Consider the following 19,524-nt stretch of genomic DNA (forward strand, 5'->3'; position numbering starts at 1 on the left):
CTAGCGGGATGTCGCATATCTAGTAACTTCTTATCTGGGCAGTATGTTTACCTTCGAAGAAAAACAGTCGTTGTCGATGTCTGCACACATACGTGCTTTCTGTGAGTGGGTAAGTCGATGCCGACAATCCAACCTCTCACAATGCTATATCTCATTAGCATGCTTCTCCAGCAGCTTGTCCACCATGCCTCTGCATATTGGATGGTAGAAATTCTTATTCCGCTCGAATGTCTTCCTGGCTAAAGCCTCATCACACCTGATCAGCTCCCTATACAATGGCCGCACGAACTTCATCCGCCCAACTTTCCCCAGTAACTCTGCCGTTGGCTCGTACAGGCTCTGTGCCCGTGACTGCAGGCCAAGCGTATAGTACCGTGACACCAGTTCGACATTTTTCGAAGACGCGTAGGCGTACCGTTGGCCCATAAGCTCCACCAAATCTGACGATAGTGGCTTTTCCAGGCTCTGCAGCCGCTCAAGAAACACGACGCTTTGGTTTGCGGTGAAGTGCTCGATGTCCTTACCCGAGGGCGCGAATTGCCCGTTCCTGCCCTTGCTCAGGCCTTGCCACTTGTCCGCAAGCTCGTAGCATTGGTCTGCAAGGGTGGTGTCAAAGTTCGGTTTGGGCGGGAAGCCAGGCTTGTAGAACCACTCGTCCCAGTCCACATGCTCAAGCTTCTTCGATGCTTCGGAGTCGGAAGCAAAGAAAGAGATTAGGGTAGCTTTAAACTCATAGCTGTCCACACTCCTTTGCTTGTATGTTGTAAAGTAGTGCGGAATGAACTTGTTCCACTTCTCGATGCCTAGCAGCTTCTCAAGATGGTAGAGGAAGACGAAGCCCTTTTCGTACGGTATCGAGGAAAACGCATCGTCCGGGTCTTCACCTTTCAGATCGGGTATCATCTTTGTGAAGTTGTGGTCTTCGCCGAATTGTGCGATGCTGTCGCTTAGCGCTTTCCACCCAATAATGGCGGAGAAATCACGATACTTATCGCCGCCATGGATTGCAGCTTGAAGTCTTCGCTCAAGGTACGTCGTCCAGCCTTCGTTCAGCCAGAAATGTTCCCATGAGGCGTTGCTTACTAAATTACCGGACCATGAGTGGCTGAGCTCATGAGCAATGACATCAACGTTCTGTCTGTCTCCACTCACAACGGTAGGTGTTGCAAAAGTAAATATTGGATTCTCCATCCCGCCGTACGGGAACGAAGGTGGTAGGACGAGGACATTGTACGTCGTCCAGGCATAAGGGTAGACTATCTTCTCCGCCGCCTGAATGTAAGCTTCAGTGTCATCTTCGAATTCCCACTGGCACGCCGTAAGCGCATCAGGGCTCGTCCAGACGGTACTTCGCGGGCCAATGGATGCACTTGCGAGGTCACCTGAAGCCAAGGCAAACAGGTAAGAAGGCATCGGTATGCTCTGATGGAAAGTGTACAGCAGCGTTCCGGGCTTGCCGTCATGGCCTGGCTGATAGTCCTTTGCACCAGTAGGCAGACCTGACGCTAGAACAGGCAGTGGAGAGCGGATATTGAATGTGTACGTTGACTTGACGTCCGGAGTATCCTGACAAGGGAACAATGACCGAGCATGGATTGCTTGACATTGCGAGAACATGTACGGGTGCTTTTTGTTGCTCGTTTGCGCGGGCGACAGCCACTGAAGTGCGGTACAGTCTTTCGTTGTTGCCACATCGATGCTTACCTTCAGCTCCGTGGCATTGCCGTACTGCTCACCAACAGTGAATGTAAGAGGACTACCATAAGGCTCGATCCGCGAGCTCGCGACCTCGAAATTGACATCCTCTTCATCGACCTTGACTCTTGTGACGTCGAGAAAGCTGCCTTGCGTTAGTCGCGACCAATACTGTTAAACATTCTCTGGCCTACCTAGTATCTAGAACGATCTTACGCTCGTTAGACAACTTACTAAGCGACAACTGAACATCGCCCTTCAGCCTCTTGGCGCCGTAGTCAACCTCGAAGTTAACGGTTGTGTGCTTTGTCCGCCAAGCATTGTAGTTTGCGAGGGTATTCGGATCGCGAGGCTGATGGATGCTGGCGGCAGCAGCCTTCGCCACGGAGTCTGGAGCTGGCCGAATCGCCATGTCTCTGAAGAATCTATATCTGCCTAGATTGCTGATAGTCTGCCGGACAGACTCGGTGCAAATCAGTGGTAGCCAGATGGAGCGCCAGCCGAAGCTCAAGATCATCAAGCGTCAACTGCGTGCACCACAGCAATAGCCCTCAGAGATGGGAAGTGCTGGAGTTTGCATTGAAATCGGTCAGTAGGGCAATGAGAGGTGCAACATTCACTTGAGGGGAGGCATTACGTGCGGTGCAAGAGGTCAAAGCGCTCGTTCCTTCCCCGCGTCGAGACGCGTTCTTGCGTTACCGCAGTCCGTTCACGAATTGTTCTGTTCTATGCAACCTGTGCTACGTCTCGCCCATTCGTTGGGTGTCGAACATGACCACGTTCCCAGTGCTGTCGAGAAGTCTGAAAGCATGAAGAGGTAGTGGACAAGCACATCGCTTTACATCCACAAGCTGCAATGGAGATCGAGCGAGCGGCTAAGCGCAGACGACTGGACAATACCCCCGAGGCGGCGCCTTCGAAAGGAAAAGCATTGGTTACATACAAGAGTAGGACGCCTGGCTTCCAACGTGTGACTGGTGCACAGCAAAAAGTGATCGATCTAAGCGAGAAGTTGTCCGACGCGCAGATAGCATGGGCGGAAGCGAAGTCTAAGAGTCGCCATGGCCTGTTGCAGAGCAGGAAGGGGGAGCATACAGTGTATGATGATGTCGATGACGCTTTGAAATCCACCCCGAAGGAGACTGTAACTGGCCAGAAGCCCGTCTCCACTGCGAAGGCTGCGGAGGCTGCGGAGGCTGCAAAGGCTGTCTCCACTGCCAACACCAAGGCCAAACTTGACCCGCTGCGGAACCAGAAGGCGGACGGCGTGAGCTCACCGGTTGCACGAACACCAACAAAAAGTGCGGCGTCTGTTGGCTTCTTCAAGCAGTTCGCAGCCAAAAGACATGCGCCTTCCCCATCCCTGCAATTTACGGAGCCTGGAGTGCCAGAAACTGACCGCCACGACACGCCACTCGACAGCCCGGGGACAGGGTACAGCGCTATTGTGAACGACGATCCACAGGACATGGAGCAGAGGAGTGCCCAGCCTAGTGATGTTCGGTCGAGCGGGAGGATACGCCGTACACCGAAAAGGTATGAAGTAGCCGCAGAACCTTCATCTCGCAGTGTCACGCCGTCCACGCTCCGCAAATCAAAGACTCTGGAAAATGAAATCAAGGAGCTTGCGGCGTCAGCAGAGAAGGATGCGGCCAATGAAGCCCGACGCGAGACGAGGTCTGAAGCGCTTCTCGAGCAAGCTTTGGATCATCCGTACCGAAAACAGGAGCCGGAACCAGAAGTGCGCGACGCGTCAAAGTCGCAACGCAAAGAAGCCGTTAGGAACATCCCAAAGACTGTGCGTAGGACTACAGTGAAGAAGTCCGATCATGCGGACTCCGAAGTTGCCGTCGAAGCGGACCATGTCGAGGGTGTGGTCGACACAGCAAGCAGCGTGAGGCGCAGAGAGCAGCAGCAGCAGAGTCACGATCCTGTTGATGAAGAGGTGTCTCGTGACGCCATAGTCCCCAAGGTATCTGTGCCAGCCAACCGTACACTCATGGCTGCAGAACTCGTCGACATCCAATTAATCATTCTGGAGAAGCTGACAGGCAAGCGCCCAATACCACTAACGAACTTATCTGATGAATACGTTAAGGTGTCTGCACTTGTCACGCAGACTGTGACAGCGGGAGAGAGCAACAGCATGCTCGTCATCGGCGCCAGAGGCAGCGGCAAGAGTGCTCTTGTGAACCAAATCGTTCGCGAGCAGGCTGCGGAGCATCCGGAAGATTTTCACGTGGTCCGCTTGAATGGCTTCATTCATACGGATGATAAGATTGCGCTCCGCGAGATATGGCGGCAACTGGGACGCGAAATGGATACTGACGAGGATGAGAGTGGAGTGAAGAATTACGCTGACACACTTACGACGTTACTGGCTTTACTCTCCCATCCAGGTGAACAAGGACGAGAGCAACCGAATCAGATCACGAAGAGTGTCATTTTCATCCTGGACGAGTTCGAGCTTTTCGCAAGCCATCCGCGGCAAACGCTACTGTATAACCTCTTCGACATCGCGCAAAGCAAGAAGGCGCCTATTGCTGTGCTAGGCCTCACCACCAAGATCGACGTCTCCGAGAGCTTGGAGAAGCGGGTGAAGAGTCGTTTCAGCCACCGCTACGTGCATCTTGGGTTAGCGAAGAGCTTGACGGCTTACCAAGAAGTGTGTAAAGCTGCCCTATCCCTGCAACCTAGTGACGCTGCGGAAGATGGAATACCGAAGGATGCTAGTAATGTGATGAAGACCTGGAACGCCCTGGTGACGAATCTATTCGCTTCCGAGCCGTTTGTGAACCATCTACGGCGCTCGTTCTACACTACAAAATCTGTGCCAGACTTCATGTCGAGCATGCTTGTGCTCTTAGCTACGCTGCCTGTAGGAGACGACATGGACATAGCTACACTGTTTGAGCATATCACGTCCCCCAACACTTTTGCAATGAGCGCGCCGGACTCGAAACTCACTTTACTTCCCAGCCTAAGCACTCTTCAACTTGCGTTGCTCATATGCGCAGCGCGCTTGACTGTAATCTACAATACGGACCTTGTCACTTTCCCGCTCGCATATGAGGAGTACAAAGTGTTGGCCTCGAAGGCGAAGCTGCAAGCTACTGCATCTGGATCTTTGGCTTCAGGAGCCGGAGCGAGAGTGTCTGGCACCAACGTTGCAAGAGATGCATGGGATGTCCTAATCAAGCGCGGTCTTGTGATGAGCGATGGGCGAAGTGGCAATGCTGGGAGAGTGGATGTTGGCTTGGAAGAAATCGGCTGGAGCGGTGTTGATCTGGGGCAGTGGGGACGGTGGTGTAGAGAGATCTGATATACGTGCATCTATACTATACACCGTGTCCTGGATGCAGCAATTTATATTCACGTGCACAGTTTGCAACACTTCATGCCCTCGGCCGGCGAACCTACGCCGATCCTGCCAAGATCCGGCCTTGGAAGTCCGTATGTCCTCACGCAGACTGCAATTGCGCGCCGTGTTTCACGTTTGGTCATGATAATGGCCAGATAGCCTCGAAGGTAAGCTCTCATCTACGTAGCCATAAGTAGGTCTTCTGCGCCCCGTTTGCATCTTGCGTCTCCCTCATTTCTCGCACCATCGCGATCTTTCCAACTCATGCAACATGGCGAAACATCACATCCTCGTAATCGGCGCAGGCGTTGCGGGACCCGTAACAGCATACTGGCTTGCCAAAGCCGGCTTCCAAGTGACCGTCATTGAGCGTTCGTCGAATATGTTCAAGTATGGTCAAGGTGTTGACATTAACGGGCCGGCTCAGGAGGTAGTGGAGAAGATGGGTCTGCTGGACAAGATCAAGTCCAAGACGACGGGGGAGAAGGGCGTAACTATGGTAGACGACGATGCGAGACCTCTGGCGTCCATCGATGGCGGCGTGACGCAAGAGATTGAGATCATGAGAGGTGATCTTGCTGAGATCCTGACTAAGGCGGCGATGGAGCAAGGCGAGGTGGCGTTCAAATACGATATGACTGTCGAACAAATCAAGCAGGAGCACGACCATGTCAATGTCAAGTTTGGGAAGTCCGGCGAGGGTACTGAAGGTAGCTTCTACGCAGTTATCGGCGCCGATGGCTTCCGTTCGCGCACGCGCGCTCTGGCTTTCGATCCTAAAGACCTCGAAAATTGCTTCAAAGCCAAGGACATCTTCATTGCTTACTTCGACATCAAAGCTGCTGACGACGATGCGCCGTATGCCCGCTTAGAGAATGCGGTAGGCGGACGTACCGTCCTTGTTCGACCTGTTACCAAGGAGCGCTCTTCAGCTTACGTTAGTGTGACGACGAAGTCCGAGAGGCTGGAGCAAGTTGTTCTGGAGGACAAGCAGACGCAGAAGGCTACTCTGGCTGAGATGTTCGAAGATATAGGAGGGCTTGCGCCAAGGGTGATGAAGGAGATGGAGGAGTCTGAGAATTTCTACTTCGAGCGAGTTGCGCAGATCAAGCTACCGAGGTGGTCGAGCGGGCGATGTGTGCTGGTAGGAGATGCTGGTTATGCTACCGGACCAATTACGGGTGAGCATTCTGAGAGTATCAACCATAAGCATCATGCTTACTGACATCCTACTTCACACGCTGTAGGTGAAGGAAGCAATATCGCTATTGTCGGAGGCTACGTCCTCGCCGGAGAGCTTTCCGAGCAGTGCGATAACCCTCCTTCCGCCTTTCGTGCGTATGAGGACCGACTGCGGACGTATGTCGACAAAGCCCAGGAAATCCCGCTGGGCGGCGCTGCACCTCGACTGCTCAACCCCGACACGCGGTGGGGCATCTGGACACTGCGAGCGGCGTTTCGTCTGTTTGCTTGGACAGGCGTGTGGAAGTTGATAGATCCTGGTGAAGCGGAGAAGCTGGACTTACCTGCTTATGCAAAGCTGCATAGCAGTTGAAGTATTTCACCCCATCATTGCTGCCTGAAGAGCAGTTCTTTCAATCTACTCCTCGCAGCTCGTGAGGTCGGTGATCCCTGTCTGGTGGTAGTCGACGTAGGCTATGTAGATTCAAGTCGCATCAGTCCTTCGAGCAGCGTGCTGAACGCCATCTTCTTCAGCTGATGGTATGATGGCAAACGGTGGCAACTCACCGACGGATATAGGGTAATGAAGACGCCTTAGTAGGCATTGATATATACGTAGAGGCAGTACAAAGAGGGCTGACGCTCTCAAACATATTAAGAGCACTGAAAGTGCATTCGGCGGACAGACTTGCTATGCTGACATTGTATACGCACCAGCTCTGCTTGCGACACCCAGTAGGCGTACGCGTGCAGCATGTCGCTGACGGCGCATTTGGTGTCAACTGACTGCAGAGAAGGTTCCATAAAGTGTGCATCGGTGATGGCGTACAGTTACTATAAAGCCTCGATCGTCTCCGCTCGATTTCCAGAACAAATATGCGTTCAGCGTTATGCGGCCCTAACCCGGACGGAGCTGGACTACAATGGACCAGTTCTCAGTCTCGATATCAAAGAACAGGAGCCCTTGATTCCGACCGTTCTAGCATCCACCTTTCACAGCATGGAGCCGGTTCCTACTGATACGGTGATGCTACGCATCTGGTATGGTGCGTCCAAATGAGACGAGGTGGGTGCTATTGTGATGATCGATTGAAGAGCTAGGAATAACCAAGAAGCGTGTCGTGACATATATGGATCGACACTGGCCTATAAGCCAGACGGAGCACTGAGTATCGCCGAGTTGCCGGAACCCTGGGAGTCGGCATGCCGAGAGACCGGTCGAGGCTGATATGCGGGACTGTCGCGTAGCTTGTCAAGAGTGCAGTTTCTGTGGGTTTTGTCATAGTGTCATGCGAGACGGCTTCGAAAACATTATACATTATGGCATTTGCATGCCGCAATGCATGCAGCTTGGTGGAGGTGGGTACAGATACCATCTCCCGCCAACGTAGAGATCGATGAACGGGTCTCGGCACCTTAGCACTGCCTGTAGTAATGTCATTTGATGACGGAAGGCGAAGGCGGACTGGTGGGCGACCGCAATAGTCGGAAGTTTCTAGAGCGAAGGCGCAGATGGTGAATTCTTGGTTCACGCCATGAGCTGTCTGGCGCCCAACGTTGCGGCGAACAGTAACGTGAGGTGAGAACAGACCAGCGCGTCCTCCGTGTGGAGATCGGTGTTTGGTTGACACACCTAGGGTTCCGCAGAACAATCCGTTGTCGGCGAGACTGACCCCATCACTAAAGAACCGGAGAATTTTGCAAGCTTTTCGCTCCCTGTCAAGTGAGAACGTGACGCGCGGTTGGCCCCGTTCACGAGCTGTGGCGTACTGTACAGTATGTCTCAAGCCGTACCCGAAAGTTTGGCGAGCTGGGCGTCTGCTTGTCGCTTTTTGGGTACAACCGTCCGTGCGACGCTGGCGCTGGTGCTTCTGAGCGAAGCTTGGCGGGCCAAAGCAAGTCACCCTCTCGGGCAGCATCACGCTGAACACTGAGCATGCACTTCTTTTGTGTGCATATCTTGACGCGCTCATTGCATGATCCATCAGCCATACGGGAGTAATTCTGCATGCACATGCACATGCAAGACACAGTCTCGGCAGATCTACTGCAGGAGCGGCGGGTACCTGCGTGACCCGAGCGCCATCTTGTCCTAAATCGGGTGACAGCGGGGCCATTTTGGAGACGCCACTTCATCCCTTCAAGAACTCCTTTCCACTGGCCAAGAGCTCGGCGGACACAGACCTTTAGCTGTGAACCCTACGAGGAGCAATCTGGCACAAGGAAGCAGCGATGAAAGCATGACGATGGCTCCACAATCCTCTCTGGCAAAGTGGCTACATGTTACACCAAAACCAGGCCCTTTTTGCAGCTGTTGTGCGGGTGCTACTAAGTTTGGAGCCCACGCGAATGGGTACCAAATCTACCCATGCGCAGATCCGGCTAGCGTTACTCTGCATACTTCAGGTCAGGCCACCGCACAGACACGTCTAGACGACGGAACCCACGCCTCCCTTCTTCTCATGCCATAGCGGCATCCACAAACCTCCTTGTTCGTTAGACCACACCCGAAAATGGCAATGAGCCTCGCCGTTGTGTTCGAGGTATGTAGGTCTCGCAGATCTCTCTCTTGTCCCCTTCTCCCTCGTTCGCCTAATCTCCCATTGGACTGCTACTTGAGGGGTCTGTACTATCCGCCATCGACGTTAGGCGGGTGGTTCATACTCTTTTTTCTACACTTCTAATTGTCCGCATCGCTACTCTTTCGTTTGGAAGCGCGTTGCAGTCACTCGTTTGTACAGTCCTTCGTTTTTCAGACCGCAGCAATCCCCACTCTTTGGATGCTGCTGGTCGCCACTCTCGTTTAATCCAACATGTACCGATACGGTATCTTGGGCCTTGCAGCGGCCGCATCAGCTGCTCTTCAACCTCGCCAGACCGTCACTGCCGGCACCGCGGTCTCGTCGACGAACGCTACAGAAGCAACACTAGTGGCAAACAGCACAGCGACGACTTTCGCACCGGAGACGCACTACACTACATTCGTTACAACTTGTAGGTCTCTGGAAGGAACAGATGAAATCTAGGTCGAGGTTAACAAACTCCGGTACAGGCACGGTCAATGGCACTTCTACAGTGGAAACAGTCTCCGCTCCTATTACTTCTTCAAACAACACTATTAATGCGGCAGTTACAACACTACCAATAGAGACATCTTATACTACATTTGTGACGACTTGCACAGTAAATGGCAGTGCGACGGTAGAGACAGTGTCGGCCCCCGTCACAACCTCCACATCCACCTCGCTCAATAGCACGAACAGCGCCGCGAATGCTGCTGCACTCACTACTTCAGCGATCTCGGAAACCCAGTACACAACTTTCGTAACCACCTGCACTTTCAACGGAACTAGCACAGTTGAGACAGTATCTGCTCCGGTTACGGCCAATACTACAACTTCCGCTAGTGCAACACCGTCTCTGTCAGTCAATGGCACAAACGCGACGCCTGCGAACGCCACGTCTGTCAGCGCAGACCCGACCACAATTGGCCCGATTACGAGTGCACCGATAGAGACCTCGTACACGACTTTCGTTACGACGTGCACTACCAATGGCAGCACGACTGTTGAGACAGTTTCTGCTCCTATCACAACCTCGGCCAGCGCAACGCCTGTGCTATCTGTCAATGGCACCAATGCCACGCCTCTGACCAACTCTTCGGTCAATGCCAACGCTACTACAAGTGCCCCAATCACGACTGCACCGATAGAAACCTCGTACACGACTTTCGTTACGACGTGCACTACCAATGGCAGCACGACGGTGGAGACAGTCTCTGCTCCCATCACGACCACAGCCAGCGCAACGCCTTCGCTATCTGTGAACGGCACAAATGCCACGCCGTTGACGAATTCTTCGGTCAGTGCGGATCCTGCGAACAGCGCGAACGCTACCACGAGCGCACCGATTACCACTCCGGCCAGCGAGACCTCCTACACGACTTTCGTTACTACCTGCACCACAAATGGTAGCGCCATCGTGGAGACCGTCTCGGCTCCAGTTACCGCAAATGCAACGACCACGGCAAGCGCCATACCTGCAATTTCGGCTAACGCCACCGCGATACAAGGTACCGGTGTTGTTGCTGCTGCGAACAGCACATCCACTACGGCCAGCGCGGACCCCACGAACAGCGCCAACCTTACCACTGCAGCTTTCAGCGAGACTTCCTACACGACTTTCGTCACGACGTGCACGACGAATGGTTCTACGACCGTGGAGACCGTGTCTGCCCCAATTACGACGACCACCTCTGCGAGCGGTGTGCCATCTGTGTCTGCCAACGCTACCGCTGACGGCCTGGTCGGCACGGCCTCTTCGACTGTCTCTGCCAGCGCGAACAGCACCGGCGTTTTTGCCACTGCTTCCGCCTCCTCCACGCCATCCAGCAGCGTCAATGCTACTTCGGCTGATCCCGCATCAACTACGTCTGCGACCGTCAGCAATGGAACGACCACGGCTTCGCTCGACCCGACGGCACCGGTCAATGGCAATGTTTCTTCAATTGTCTCAAGCATCACTTCCGGCGTTTCTAGCACTCCATCCGTCAGCGCTAACCTTACATCCGCTGACCCTGCGTCAACCACGTCCACGACTGCCACGAACGGAACAACGACTGACTTGCTCAGCACGGCTACCTCCACTGCGCCGATCAATGGCAACGTGAGCACTGTTGCTACGATTGGAACTGATTCAGGCGTCTCCAGCACACTTGCAGCCAACTTGACCACGTCTACGGCCAACCCTGCCTCGAGCACGCCAAGTGTCAGCGCGAATGGCACAACTTCTGGCCCGCTTGAGTCGGCAACCCCTACTCCATCAGTCAATGGCAATTTGAGCACCACAGCTGTCTTGGACTCAGGCGCATCCAGCACACTCTCAGTCAGCGTTAACGCAACGACTACAGACCCGCTTACCACGCTCGCTCCGACCGCACCCGTCACTGTGGACGCCAATGCCACGACCATTTCCAGCACTGCCACTGGCGTGTCCAGCACGCCTTCGGTCAGTGTGAACGGCACGACGTCCGATCTTCTCAGCAGTGTCACGTCGACCGCACCGACCAACGGCAATGCGAGCACCATTGCGAGCCTGGTTACGGACTCTGGTGCATCCGCCACACCATCTGTCAGCGCCAACTCGACAGACTCTACAACGTCCGACCTGGCTTCTGCCACACCGTCAGTCAGCGCCAACGTCACCGAGGTCGCTCCATCAAGCACTGTCTCTGCGACACCATCGGTCAGCGCGAATGTCACTGAGGCCGCTCCATCAAGCACAGTCTCTGCCACACCGTCAATCAGCTCCAATTCTACTGCGGCAACAACTGCAACTGCCACCCAAGCTTTTGCGAGCAACATTGTGTGCCAGGCTCTCAACGGCCAGTCGTACTCTGATGGTAACACCAGCTACGCAATCAGCTGTGACCAGGCCTACGAAGGCACTGTTCTCAGCACGCTCTCGATATCGAAGAAGCGGTCAGACTCGGTCACGTCATGCATGGCTACTTGCGATGCGGATGCCACCTGCGTTGCCCTGACGCTTACCACGAGTGACTGTCAGCTGTTTAGCGCGGTGACTGGCCTGATCTCCCAAGTTGGATCGACCTCCGCCTTGAAGACTGTCAGCTCCGCAACCAACTCCACGACCGACTCCACTACGTCGGCCAGTGTTGTTAGCACGGTATCTTCGACGCCGTCCATTACGGCCAACTCGTCTAGCGTTGCTGATGCGACAGCTGGCACAACCGCGTCGGTCACGCCCACCATCTCTGCGAACGCTAGCAGTATCCTGTCAACTGGTGACAGCACAGCCTCGTCCACGCCTTCTGTCAGTGTCAATGCCACCGTTGCAGAGCCTACCGCGGGCACCACTTCATCCAGCACCGATTCCGCAAACACGACAGTGTCTGCTACGCCATCCGTGTCAGGCAACTCTACGACGATTGACCCGACTATCGGCACCACTGTCTCAAGCACTCCTACGGTTAACGCCAACTCGAGCATCGTTACGACCAGTGACGATGGTGCTTCAGCTTCCTCTACGCCATCCATTTCGATCAACTCCACGACGGTTGACCCCACTGCCGGCACCACTGTCTCCAGCACTCCTACCGCAAACGCCAATTCGAGCATCGTCACGACTAGTGATGATGCCACCACGGCTTCGTCCACGCCTTCTCCTAGTGCCAATGCAACCGTTGCAGAGCCCACTGCCGGCACCACAACTTCAGCCACTGATAACTCTACCACGCCTACCCTGGGCTCAACAGCCTCCGCATCGATTGTGAACTCAGCTGCTGCCAACTTGTCTACGACAGCCACTTTGTTCACCAGCAGCACGGCCACGACGAGTGAAGCTACCCCAACAAGCACTACCGCTGTGGCCAATGGCACTACCAGCGGTGTCGCCTCCCCAACAGATGCCGGTGCAAGTACGTCGAACACGACATCGATCACTTCAGTCTCCCCAACCGATCCCGCTGTTAGTGTCAACACTACGTCGACTGGCGTTGCATCACCAACTGACGCAAGCGTGTCCAACACGACTGCTAGCGGAGTTGCAGCACCAACAGACTCAACGGCTTCGAACACTACATCGACGGGAGCTGCGGCTGCGACTGAAGCCACGGCTTCGAACACTACGTCTACGGGAGCTGCGGCGCCGACTGAGGTCACTGCTTCGAACACTACGTCTACTGGTGCAGCCGCGCCAACTGACTCCAGCGTAACCAACACGACTTCGATTGGTGTAGCTTCGCCGACAGAGGCTACCTCATCCAACACGACCTCTATTAGTGCAGCCTCGCCGACTGACGCAAGCGTGGCTAACACGACTTCAGCTGGCACAGCTTCTCCCACTGATGCAGTGACGAGCTCGTCAAACGGTACAACAACCATCCCATCGACCGCAACTGTCGACCCGAGCTCGACCACCCCAGTCGTTAATGCAAATGCCACTACCGTTGATGTCGCGTCCACTACCGCGTCGCTATCTGCATCCTCGTCTGCTAATGGCACCTCCACGACCCCGGTCGGCTCAGTTACAACCACGCTGGCGACGACCTCAACTAGCGGCAGCCCGTCCGTTACGGTTATCGACTCAAGCGCCAACAACACCTCGATTACATCCACTACTTCATCGGATCCGAGCGCCTCTACTTCCGTTGCTAATGCGAACGCCACCACCATTGATGTTGCATCCACTACCGCGTCGGTGTCCGTCACTTTGTCCGCTAACGGCACGTCCACCGCCTCTTCGGACCCAACATCAACTAGCGCTGGTACGGCTGATACAGCAGCAAGCACAAGCGTGGCCTCCAGCAGCGCTAATGCTACCTCAACGACGACCGAGAACGGTGTGTCGTCGACTGCTAACCCGGGTATTACATCAACGACCACCTCCGGCACTACTGTCTCCTCGTCGGTCGACCCATCGGCTACCACGAGCACTGGCGCCACGGCGTCAAACACCTTGACCTCAGCGGCAACGTCGTCGACCGCGGGTACTACGGCCGATGGAGCTTCTACCAGCACCACGGCTACCTCTTCGTCTACCAGCAGCGCAGCAGCTAATGGTGAAGCTTCCACTTCGACAACCGAAGATGGGAGTGCCACAACTCCGGCTGCATCGGTAACAAGCGCCCCATACACGAACTCTACCACGGCATCAGCCTCCATTAGCAACTCAATCAACGCCACCACGTCATCTACTGCGTCTTCGACCTCGGGAACTGCGGCATCTACTACCACAACTACTGTGCCGTCCGCAAGCAACATTGTCTGCCCAGGTAGCAATGGCCAGAACTATATCGATGGAAACTCGACCTACACGGTTGGCTGTGACCAGACCTATACTGGAACCATCCTCGAGACCATCCTGAACACCACGTCGACGAAGAAGCGTGATGTCGTCACTGTCAGCTCTTGTATGGCAGAATGCAACGCTCTGGAAGCCTGTGTCGCTGTGACGCTCTCTACGGTGGACTCAAGCTGTAAATTGTTTAGCTCCATTACCGGTCTCAGCGCGGAGACCGGCTCAACCGCTTTACTCAAAGTGGCGACAACTAGCTCTGTCACAAGCTCCACCGCAGGGTCTTCGACAGCCGCTCCTGGCACGTCTGCAAGCTCGGTGGCATCCAGCTCGGCCACTATCACATCCAGCAGCACCACGGTGTCCTCAGGTACTTCAGGAACATCCCCTACAGTCAGCACGAACACCACCGCTCAAGCCACTGCCGGCACCTCCTCCAGCTCATCGACGGCATCCTCCGCGGGTGCCACAGCAAGCGGCGTGTCGAGCGGCTTATCAAGCTCTGTCCCAGCCAGCTCCAGCCCAACAACGACTGTCTCGAGCACGTCCTCTGCATCGGGTAGCGTCAGTGCTTCTGCCACCAACGGTACGGCGCAGGCTACTCCGGCAACCGGAGGCTCAGGTGCCGTGTCGGGTGCATCTTCCGCCGGTGCCGTTTCGTCGTCAGCTGCGCCCTCGTCGTCGGCTATCAGCTCTGGCAGCGCCTCGTCTAGCAGCTCAGACCCATCCACGGCGAGCACTTCCACAGCGTCCACGACTTCAAGCTCCGGCAGCGGCTCGTCAAGCGGATCGCCATCTGTTACCAGCTCATCGGCCGTGTCGTCTGCGGCTGCCTCCAGCCTGACGGTCAGCAGCTCTACGCCATCCACCAGCGTTGCAAATGCCGGAGCATCTGCCTCGAGCAGCCCAGCTGTTAGCAGCTCCGCGCCCTCTAGCAGCGCTGCAAATGCCAGCCCATCGGTTTCGAGCGCTCGTACATCCAGCTCCTCGTCGCTCACCACCACCAGCGCACGCACAACCGCAGCCGACCCAGCTTCAAGCACGGTCGCAACCTCTTCCCCCACTTCGTCCAGCTCCCGCTTGAGTAGCTCGTCTACACCTACCAGCAGCTCTAGCACAGCGAACCCGAGCACTTCATCGGCCTCACAGTCGAGCTCGTCCTCTCCTTCCACAACAAGCACCAGCGCGGCCCTCACGACGTCGTCCAGCACTCACGCTTCGTCGACTCCAGTTCCTACCACAACCAAGCCTGCCTCCACCACATCGTCTCTCGCCTCAAGCACCTTCGCAACGTCAACCAGGACTGCCAGCTCTTCTACGTCATCCGAAGCCGCAGCTACACCTGGCTTCCCCTTCGGTGCCTTTGGAAATCCGTTCGCACACGGAGGCCACAACCCATTCGAGCACGGTTCGTTCGGTCATGGTGGCCCACCTTTTGGTGGAGATCACAGGCCAGAGCAGGGATCTGGACGACCGGGTGAGCACGAAGGCAAGGGTGGCGCCAGCAGCCAGATCAAGGGCCTTGAGAACAAGATCCAGAACCTCATCAGCTCACTTTTCGGCGGCAGGCCTCAGGGTCTCCAAGCAGGCCCAGCAGCTGGTCACGGCGGTCACTAAGTAATGCATACATGGCGATAGATAAGGGCACGGCAAATTTGTCACACCCGGGGCGTTTGTTTTATGAGCCATGTAGTTTTGTTCATCTTCTATGTAACTTGCATGGCGCGAGAAAGCGAATGTTGGCCTCTCCTTCTTGGCCTTTGTCATATGTATAGATTGACAACCATGTACAAATTCTCCTGAACTTTCCATGTCATTAGGATCATGTTGTACGTGTCCTCGCCTGGCGTGGTATCTTTCTCCCATAATCCAGCCTGACGAGACTTTGAAGCACTAATTCTCGTGAAGCGGTCCGAGCGTTAAGACGCGGGTCGCGCTCGATGAAGGCTTCGCTATGCAGCAACACCTCTCCGTTACGCAACACGCAAGACAACCTGAAGATCTCATTGTCACTGCTTGGGCGACGAGGATGGACGTCAAACCCAGCGTCTGCGTTGGAAGCCCGTGCACTGGAGAGTAAATGCACGCAAAACATGCCTCGCCTCGTCCGTCGAACGCCCCTGCTAGAACGTATGAAAGCTTACCTCGACCCATACGACCTTCTGCTGTGGTTTGCGGAGGAGCTGAATGACGATGTGTACGACGAGTGGCTGCAAGCATGGGCAACACCAATCGGCGTTGCTTTCAATATAATCTTCATCCTCGCACGCGGAGCTAGCAAGGCCGGTCAAGTTCGAAGCAGAGACGATGTGTTCGGCGAGGCAGGAAGCAGCGGATGGCTCGCCTGGTTTGTACGATTACGATCTGCTCGATGTAACTGAAAGTGTGTAGGCAACGCTAACTACCGCCAGGCCACCTTCCTTGTGCACTCGCTGACCCTGCTTTGCTGCATCAACACCCTCTTCACGTTCCTGCGAAGGCGCAACTACCGCCTTTTCGAGCAGCCGGTTGACGTTGCTCCTGCGACGCCATCCGCACACCGAGTTCGTGTAGATAGTTCACCAATGAGTTCCTCGCCGTTACGGTATCTGCGCAGCGTCATTGACTCGGTCACGTCAAGAAAACGAGGGTCTCCGGATGCCGAGCGTGAGGTCTGGGAATTGGCCCTTTGGGATCCCAAACCATTCAATCTTACACTATTCACGCTGTTCTCGCCAGGCCATCTCCTGCTTTACTGCTCGCTGTTGCCACCGGCACGCTCGGATACAAGACCGTCGGTCACGGTAGCTACAGCATTGGGATTTGGCGCCCTACTCTCACTACAGCTAATGCTGCTCAAATACTCGTTCAGCCAGCAGTCTAAAGACGCCACTCTTGTTCATGGCGAGGTCATGAACGAGTACGATACGAAGTTTGTTCGACCTTCGCTGAACAGACCGGTGCGTGATGTCGGCACCCAGACGCGCGAGAGCACTACGTCGCCACGCGGTGTGAGGACTCGCGAGGTCGACGTGTACACGCCGACCACCATCGTTAACCGTGGCTTCAGAACAAACCCGAATCCAAACTATGCCCGTCACTTTGACCCGGACAACCAAAGCGCAACTGAAGAACAGCGAACACAAAGAGCGCCCGCGGCATCCTTGCTGGCAACACCGAACAACGGTCCATATGTCAACGGCTCCGTGCAATCATCCTATTTTCGACCTAGCGCATACGCAAGCGCAAGCGACTTCTCATCGCCTTTAAAGCCGCACCATGAGCGCTCACAGCCGAGCCGAGGCGATGGAGGCAGCATGGGCATCTACAGTCATGCAGCCAGTCCAATGCGGAAGGCTGCTGACAGCAATCACTTGCGGCCCGCTACGAACGGTGCGCCTGTGAGACAAGGCAGTCCACTCAAGCGCATGAACACGCCTGGTGGTGCGCTCGGGGCGAATCGTGACAGCGCAGTTCGACGCGATACGGGGCGTTTCTAGTCGTTCGTTCCAGTCACTCCAGCGAAGCGTGCTCTTCAAAGCTGCCGCGGTGATTTATGATGTAAAGGTAGAATAGCTAGTGTACATGCCATGACTGAACTGGAAATCTGTCTCTCGTGCAGTGCCCTGGTGGCAGGCACTTATTCTATGACTCGCAAAAGAACGGGCACATTGACTCGTCCCAGCAGCGTGCCACTAACAATGTGTGTCCTGCAGATATCAAAGCATTACGCCCATATCTTGAGCGCCGTAGCTTGCAGAGGCGCATACTGGAACGTAGGCCTTGGCAGCAGTAGCACCTCTCAATAACACTTTCAGCTTCGAAGTGACGCTTCTATGATGCAGCCACCGACAAAGCCCTCATTATGCGGAGCCCACGCGCACGGTAGCAATACATCCTAGGCTCACACTCGCGTGTCAAGCTCAGCCAGCTTCCTTCGGTGTGTCATCAGTTCCACGCTGCCACAGTAGAAGCTCAAGTCAACACAACGGAGTTGACGATCTGAATGGGATTTCCAGACTGCCATAGGAGCACCGCTCATGGCATTACAGCGGGCGCCGGCGCCAGAGGATCGTATGTGTCCAGAACGGGCCCAAGCGCGAAGTGTCTGCCGCGCTTACGAGCGCCCATCCAGACAGGTATGTCATCCAGAGTGACCGGGCGGGTACTCGGTTGCTGCAGCCACAGATGACGCAAGTTTCTCACGGCGTGAAAATAACCTTGGTGATCTAGAGCTTGGATGATGCGTGTAGCGCCTGGCGTCGAAAGGAAGTCTTCATTAATGATGGCCTTTGGTGCGAGGGCGTGATGGTAAGCTGCGTCGCAAACCTTGGCGAACGCGAAGCTGGTGTGTCAAACCTTTAGATCAGTCTGCGATCCGCGATTGCTCGAAGTACTAAGAATACACACTGATAGTACTCGCGCGTGTACGAGCCTTCTGCAATCAGCTCTTAGATGTGGATGACGCCTATAACGGGCTCGAACCACGAGTAGACGCATTCATCGAAATAGGTATCTCAGAACCGCCGGACTTTCTCGACGCTCAGGTCACAGTAGTCAGTCTCCTCCGGCGGTAAGTCTGCGACGGTCTTGGCCGGCTCATCTATCCAGGGGTACCCGTCGTCGATCGCCTTCGATGGACCTCCAAGCGGGCAATCTGACGGTATGCAAATGTCATAGCGCGGGCTTCAGGAGGCCTGCGGCCGAAGCTGGGCTGATGGTGCCATTCTGATAGACTTCGATCAGAGTAGTCAAGTACGAACGAAACCCGGTTTGGTACTCTTGAAGGTTTTGACGCAGGGCAGCGAGCCACCCGAGACGCTCGGCTTGCTCCGCTTCGCTCTCGTCCGGGACAACCATTGTGAGCTTCTTGATCTCCCGCGCCTGATTGTGCAGTCGAGTAAGGTGTCCCATTTGCACACTCGACCTTCGGTCATACCTAGAGAAAACTCGTCGCTGTCCAGTGAGACAAGTCTTTACAGCTCTACTTCCTTCATGCTGCGCAACTCCTTCAGGTTCATCTTCACGTTGCCAGGACATCAATAGCGTACCTCGTCACTGACATCGAACCCGCACATGAGGATGAGTCGAATCGCCATGCCTTTCATTAAATAAGCGAAAGCGTTCATGCACGTTGTCGCTCTGAGAGCAGCTTACGTATGACCTCGAGGGTGTGGAACTCATCATGAAGCAGACTGTCGGTACTTTAATCGGAAACACCTGCCATACTTCAGGGCACTGCCGCTGCTACTTGCGAGGTAAGCTTTCTGAGATGAAGAGAAGGTAAGACAGCGCAGAAGGGAAAAACAACCCTTGTCTGAGGATCAAAGTATGGGTGAGAGATGGAACCTCTATATCCTTATGAAGATGAGCGTCGATATGGCGTCATGTGATCCTGTGATGCCTCGGTGATGACACGAACGAAGTGCGCCACAGCAAGAAGTGAATCCAGATCCATGGTGAATCCCATCTCCAAGCAGCCCCAGAGAACC

At 55.0% G+C, this 19,524-nt stretch overlaps 9 protein-coding genes across 9 annotated transcripts; 4 read left to right on the forward strand and 5 right to left on the reverse strand.

Moving 5' to 3' along the window:
- Positions 1-144: 144 nt before the first annotated feature.
- Positions 145-2,107, reverse strand: BAUCODRAFT_150912 (uncharacterized protein; the record flags this gene model as incomplete). Its single annotated transcript, XM_007681500.1, has 2 exons — positions 145-1,840; positions 1,890-2,107. The coding sequence occupies 2 exons, from the start codon at positions 2,105-2,107 to the stop codon at positions 145-147; spliced, it is 1,914 nt and encodes a 637-aa protein (XP_007679690.1).
- A 311-nt stretch (positions 2,108-2,418) lies between these two features.
- BAUCODRAFT_37304 (uncharacterized protein) lies at positions 2,419-5,076 on the forward strand. The gene has a single exon (XM_007681094.1). The coding sequence runs from the start codon at positions 2,552-2,554 to the stop codon at positions 5,015-5,017; it is 2,466 nt and encodes an 821-aa protein (XP_007679284.1). The 5' UTR covers positions 2,419-2,551; the 3' UTR covers positions 5,018-5,076.
- Positions 5,077-5,218: 142 nt separating this feature from the next.
- On the forward strand, positions 5,219-6,869 carry BAUCODRAFT_37305 (uncharacterized protein). The gene is made up of 2 exons (XM_007681095.1): positions 5,219-6,237; positions 6,304-6,869. Exons 1-2 carry the CDS (start codon positions 5,328-5,330, stop codon positions 6,609-6,611), a joined length of 1,218 nt encoding a protein of 405 aa, XP_007679285.1. The 5' UTR covers positions 5,219-5,327; the 3' UTR covers positions 6,612-6,869.
- A 466-nt stretch (positions 6,870-7,335) lies between these two features.
- On the reverse strand, positions 7,336-8,545 carry BAUCODRAFT_568523 (uncharacterized protein; the record flags this gene model as incomplete). Its single annotated transcript, XM_007681501.1, has 1 exon — positions 7,336-8,545. Exon 1 carries the CDS (start codon positions 8,353-8,355, stop codon positions 7,336-7,338), a length of 1,020 nt encoding a protein of 339 aa, XP_007679691.1. The 5' UTR covers positions 8,356-8,545.
- A 73-nt stretch (positions 8,546-8,618) lies between these two features.
- Positions 8,619-11,667, forward strand: BAUCODRAFT_159280 (uncharacterized protein; the record flags this gene model as incomplete). Its single annotated transcript, XM_007681502.1, has 3 exons — positions 8,619-9,232; positions 9,291-11,602; positions 11,650-11,667. The coding sequence occupies exons 1-3, from the start codon at positions 9,052-9,054 to the stop codon at positions 11,665-11,667; spliced, it is 2,511 nt and encodes an 836-aa protein (XP_007679692.1). The 5' UTR covers positions 8,619-9,051.
- A 132-nt stretch (positions 11,668-11,799) lies between these two features.
- BAUCODRAFT_150916 (uncharacterized protein) lies at positions 11,800-14,019 on the reverse strand (the record flags this gene model as incomplete). Its single annotated transcript, XM_007681503.1, has 1 exon — positions 11,800-14,019. The coding sequence occupies one exon, from the start codon at positions 14,017-14,019 to the stop codon at positions 11,800-11,802; it is 2,220 nt and encodes a 739-aa protein (XP_007679693.1).
- Positions 14,020-14,466: 447 nt separating this feature from the next.
- Positions 14,467-15,475, reverse strand: BAUCODRAFT_150917 (uncharacterized protein; the record flags this gene model as incomplete). Its single annotated transcript, XM_007681504.1, has 3 exons — positions 14,467-15,244; positions 15,269-15,414; positions 15,449-15,475. 3 exons carry the CDS (start codon positions 15,473-15,475, stop codon positions 14,467-14,469), a joined length of 951 nt encoding a protein of 316 aa, XP_007679694.1.
- A 546-nt stretch (positions 15,476-16,021) lies between these two features.
- BAUCODRAFT_37311 (uncharacterized protein) lies at positions 16,022-17,699 on the forward strand. The gene is made up of 2 exons (XM_007681096.1): positions 16,022-16,404; positions 16,465-17,699. The coding sequence occupies exons 1-2, from the start codon at positions 16,147-16,149 to the stop codon at positions 17,530-17,532; spliced, it is 1,326 nt and encodes a 441-aa protein (XP_007679286.1). The 5' UTR covers positions 16,022-16,146; the 3' UTR covers positions 17,533-17,699.
- Positions 17,700-18,289: 590 nt separating this feature from the next.
- BAUCODRAFT_37314 (uncharacterized protein) lies at positions 18,290-19,258 on the reverse strand. The gene is made up of 3 exons (XM_007681097.1): positions 19,190-19,258; positions 19,084-19,133; positions 18,290-19,030 (listed from the first exon to the last, which is right to left on the reverse strand). Exons 2-3 carry the CDS (start codon positions 19,129-19,131, stop codon positions 18,707-18,709), a joined length of 372 nt encoding a protein of 123 aa, XP_007679287.1. The 5' UTR covers positions 19,132-19,133; positions 19,190-19,258; the 3' UTR covers positions 18,290-18,706.
- Positions 19,259-19,524: the final 266 nt, after the last annotated feature.

This window comes from Baudoinia panamericana (assembly GCF_000338955.1).
Source record: "Baudoinia panamericana UAMH 10762 unplaced genomic scaffold BAUCOscaffold_11, whole genome shotgun sequence".
Classification (NCBI taxonomy): domain Eukaryota; kingdom Fungi; phylum Ascomycota; class Dothideomycetes; order Mycosphaerellales; family Teratosphaeriaceae; genus Baudoinia; species Baudoinia panamericana.

Bases quoted from the DNA above. Each gene is read 5' to 3' on its own strand.
- BAUCODRAFT_37305 (XM_007681095.1), top strand. From the start codon at position 5,328: ATGGCGAAACATCACATCCTCGTAATCGGCGCAGGCGTTGCGGGACCC. The intron at 6,238-6,303 runs GTGAGCATTCTG...CACACGCTGTAG, and splicing joins TGCTACCGGACCAATTACGG to GTGAAGGAAGCAATATCGCT.
- BAUCODRAFT_37311 (XM_007681096.1), top strand. From the start codon at position 16,147: ATGCCTCGCCTCGTCCGTCGAACGCCCCTGCTAGAACGTATGAAAGCT. The intron at 16,405-16,464 runs GTACGATTACGA...AACTACCGCCAG, and splicing joins GCGGATGGCTCGCCTGGTTT to GCCACCTTCCTTGTGCACTC.
- BAUCODRAFT_37314 (XM_007681097.1), bottom strand. From the start codon at position 19,131: ATGGCGATTCGACTCATCCTCATGTGCGGGTTCGATGTCAGTGACGAG. The intron at 19,031-19,083 runs GTACGCTATTGA...GGAGTTGCGCAG, and splicing joins GGTTCGATGTCAGTGACGAG to CATGAAGGAAGTAGAGCTGT.
- BAUCODRAFT_37304 (XM_007681094.1), top strand. From the start codon at position 2,552: ATGGAGATCGAGCGAGCGGCTAAGCGCAGACGACTGGACAATACCCCC.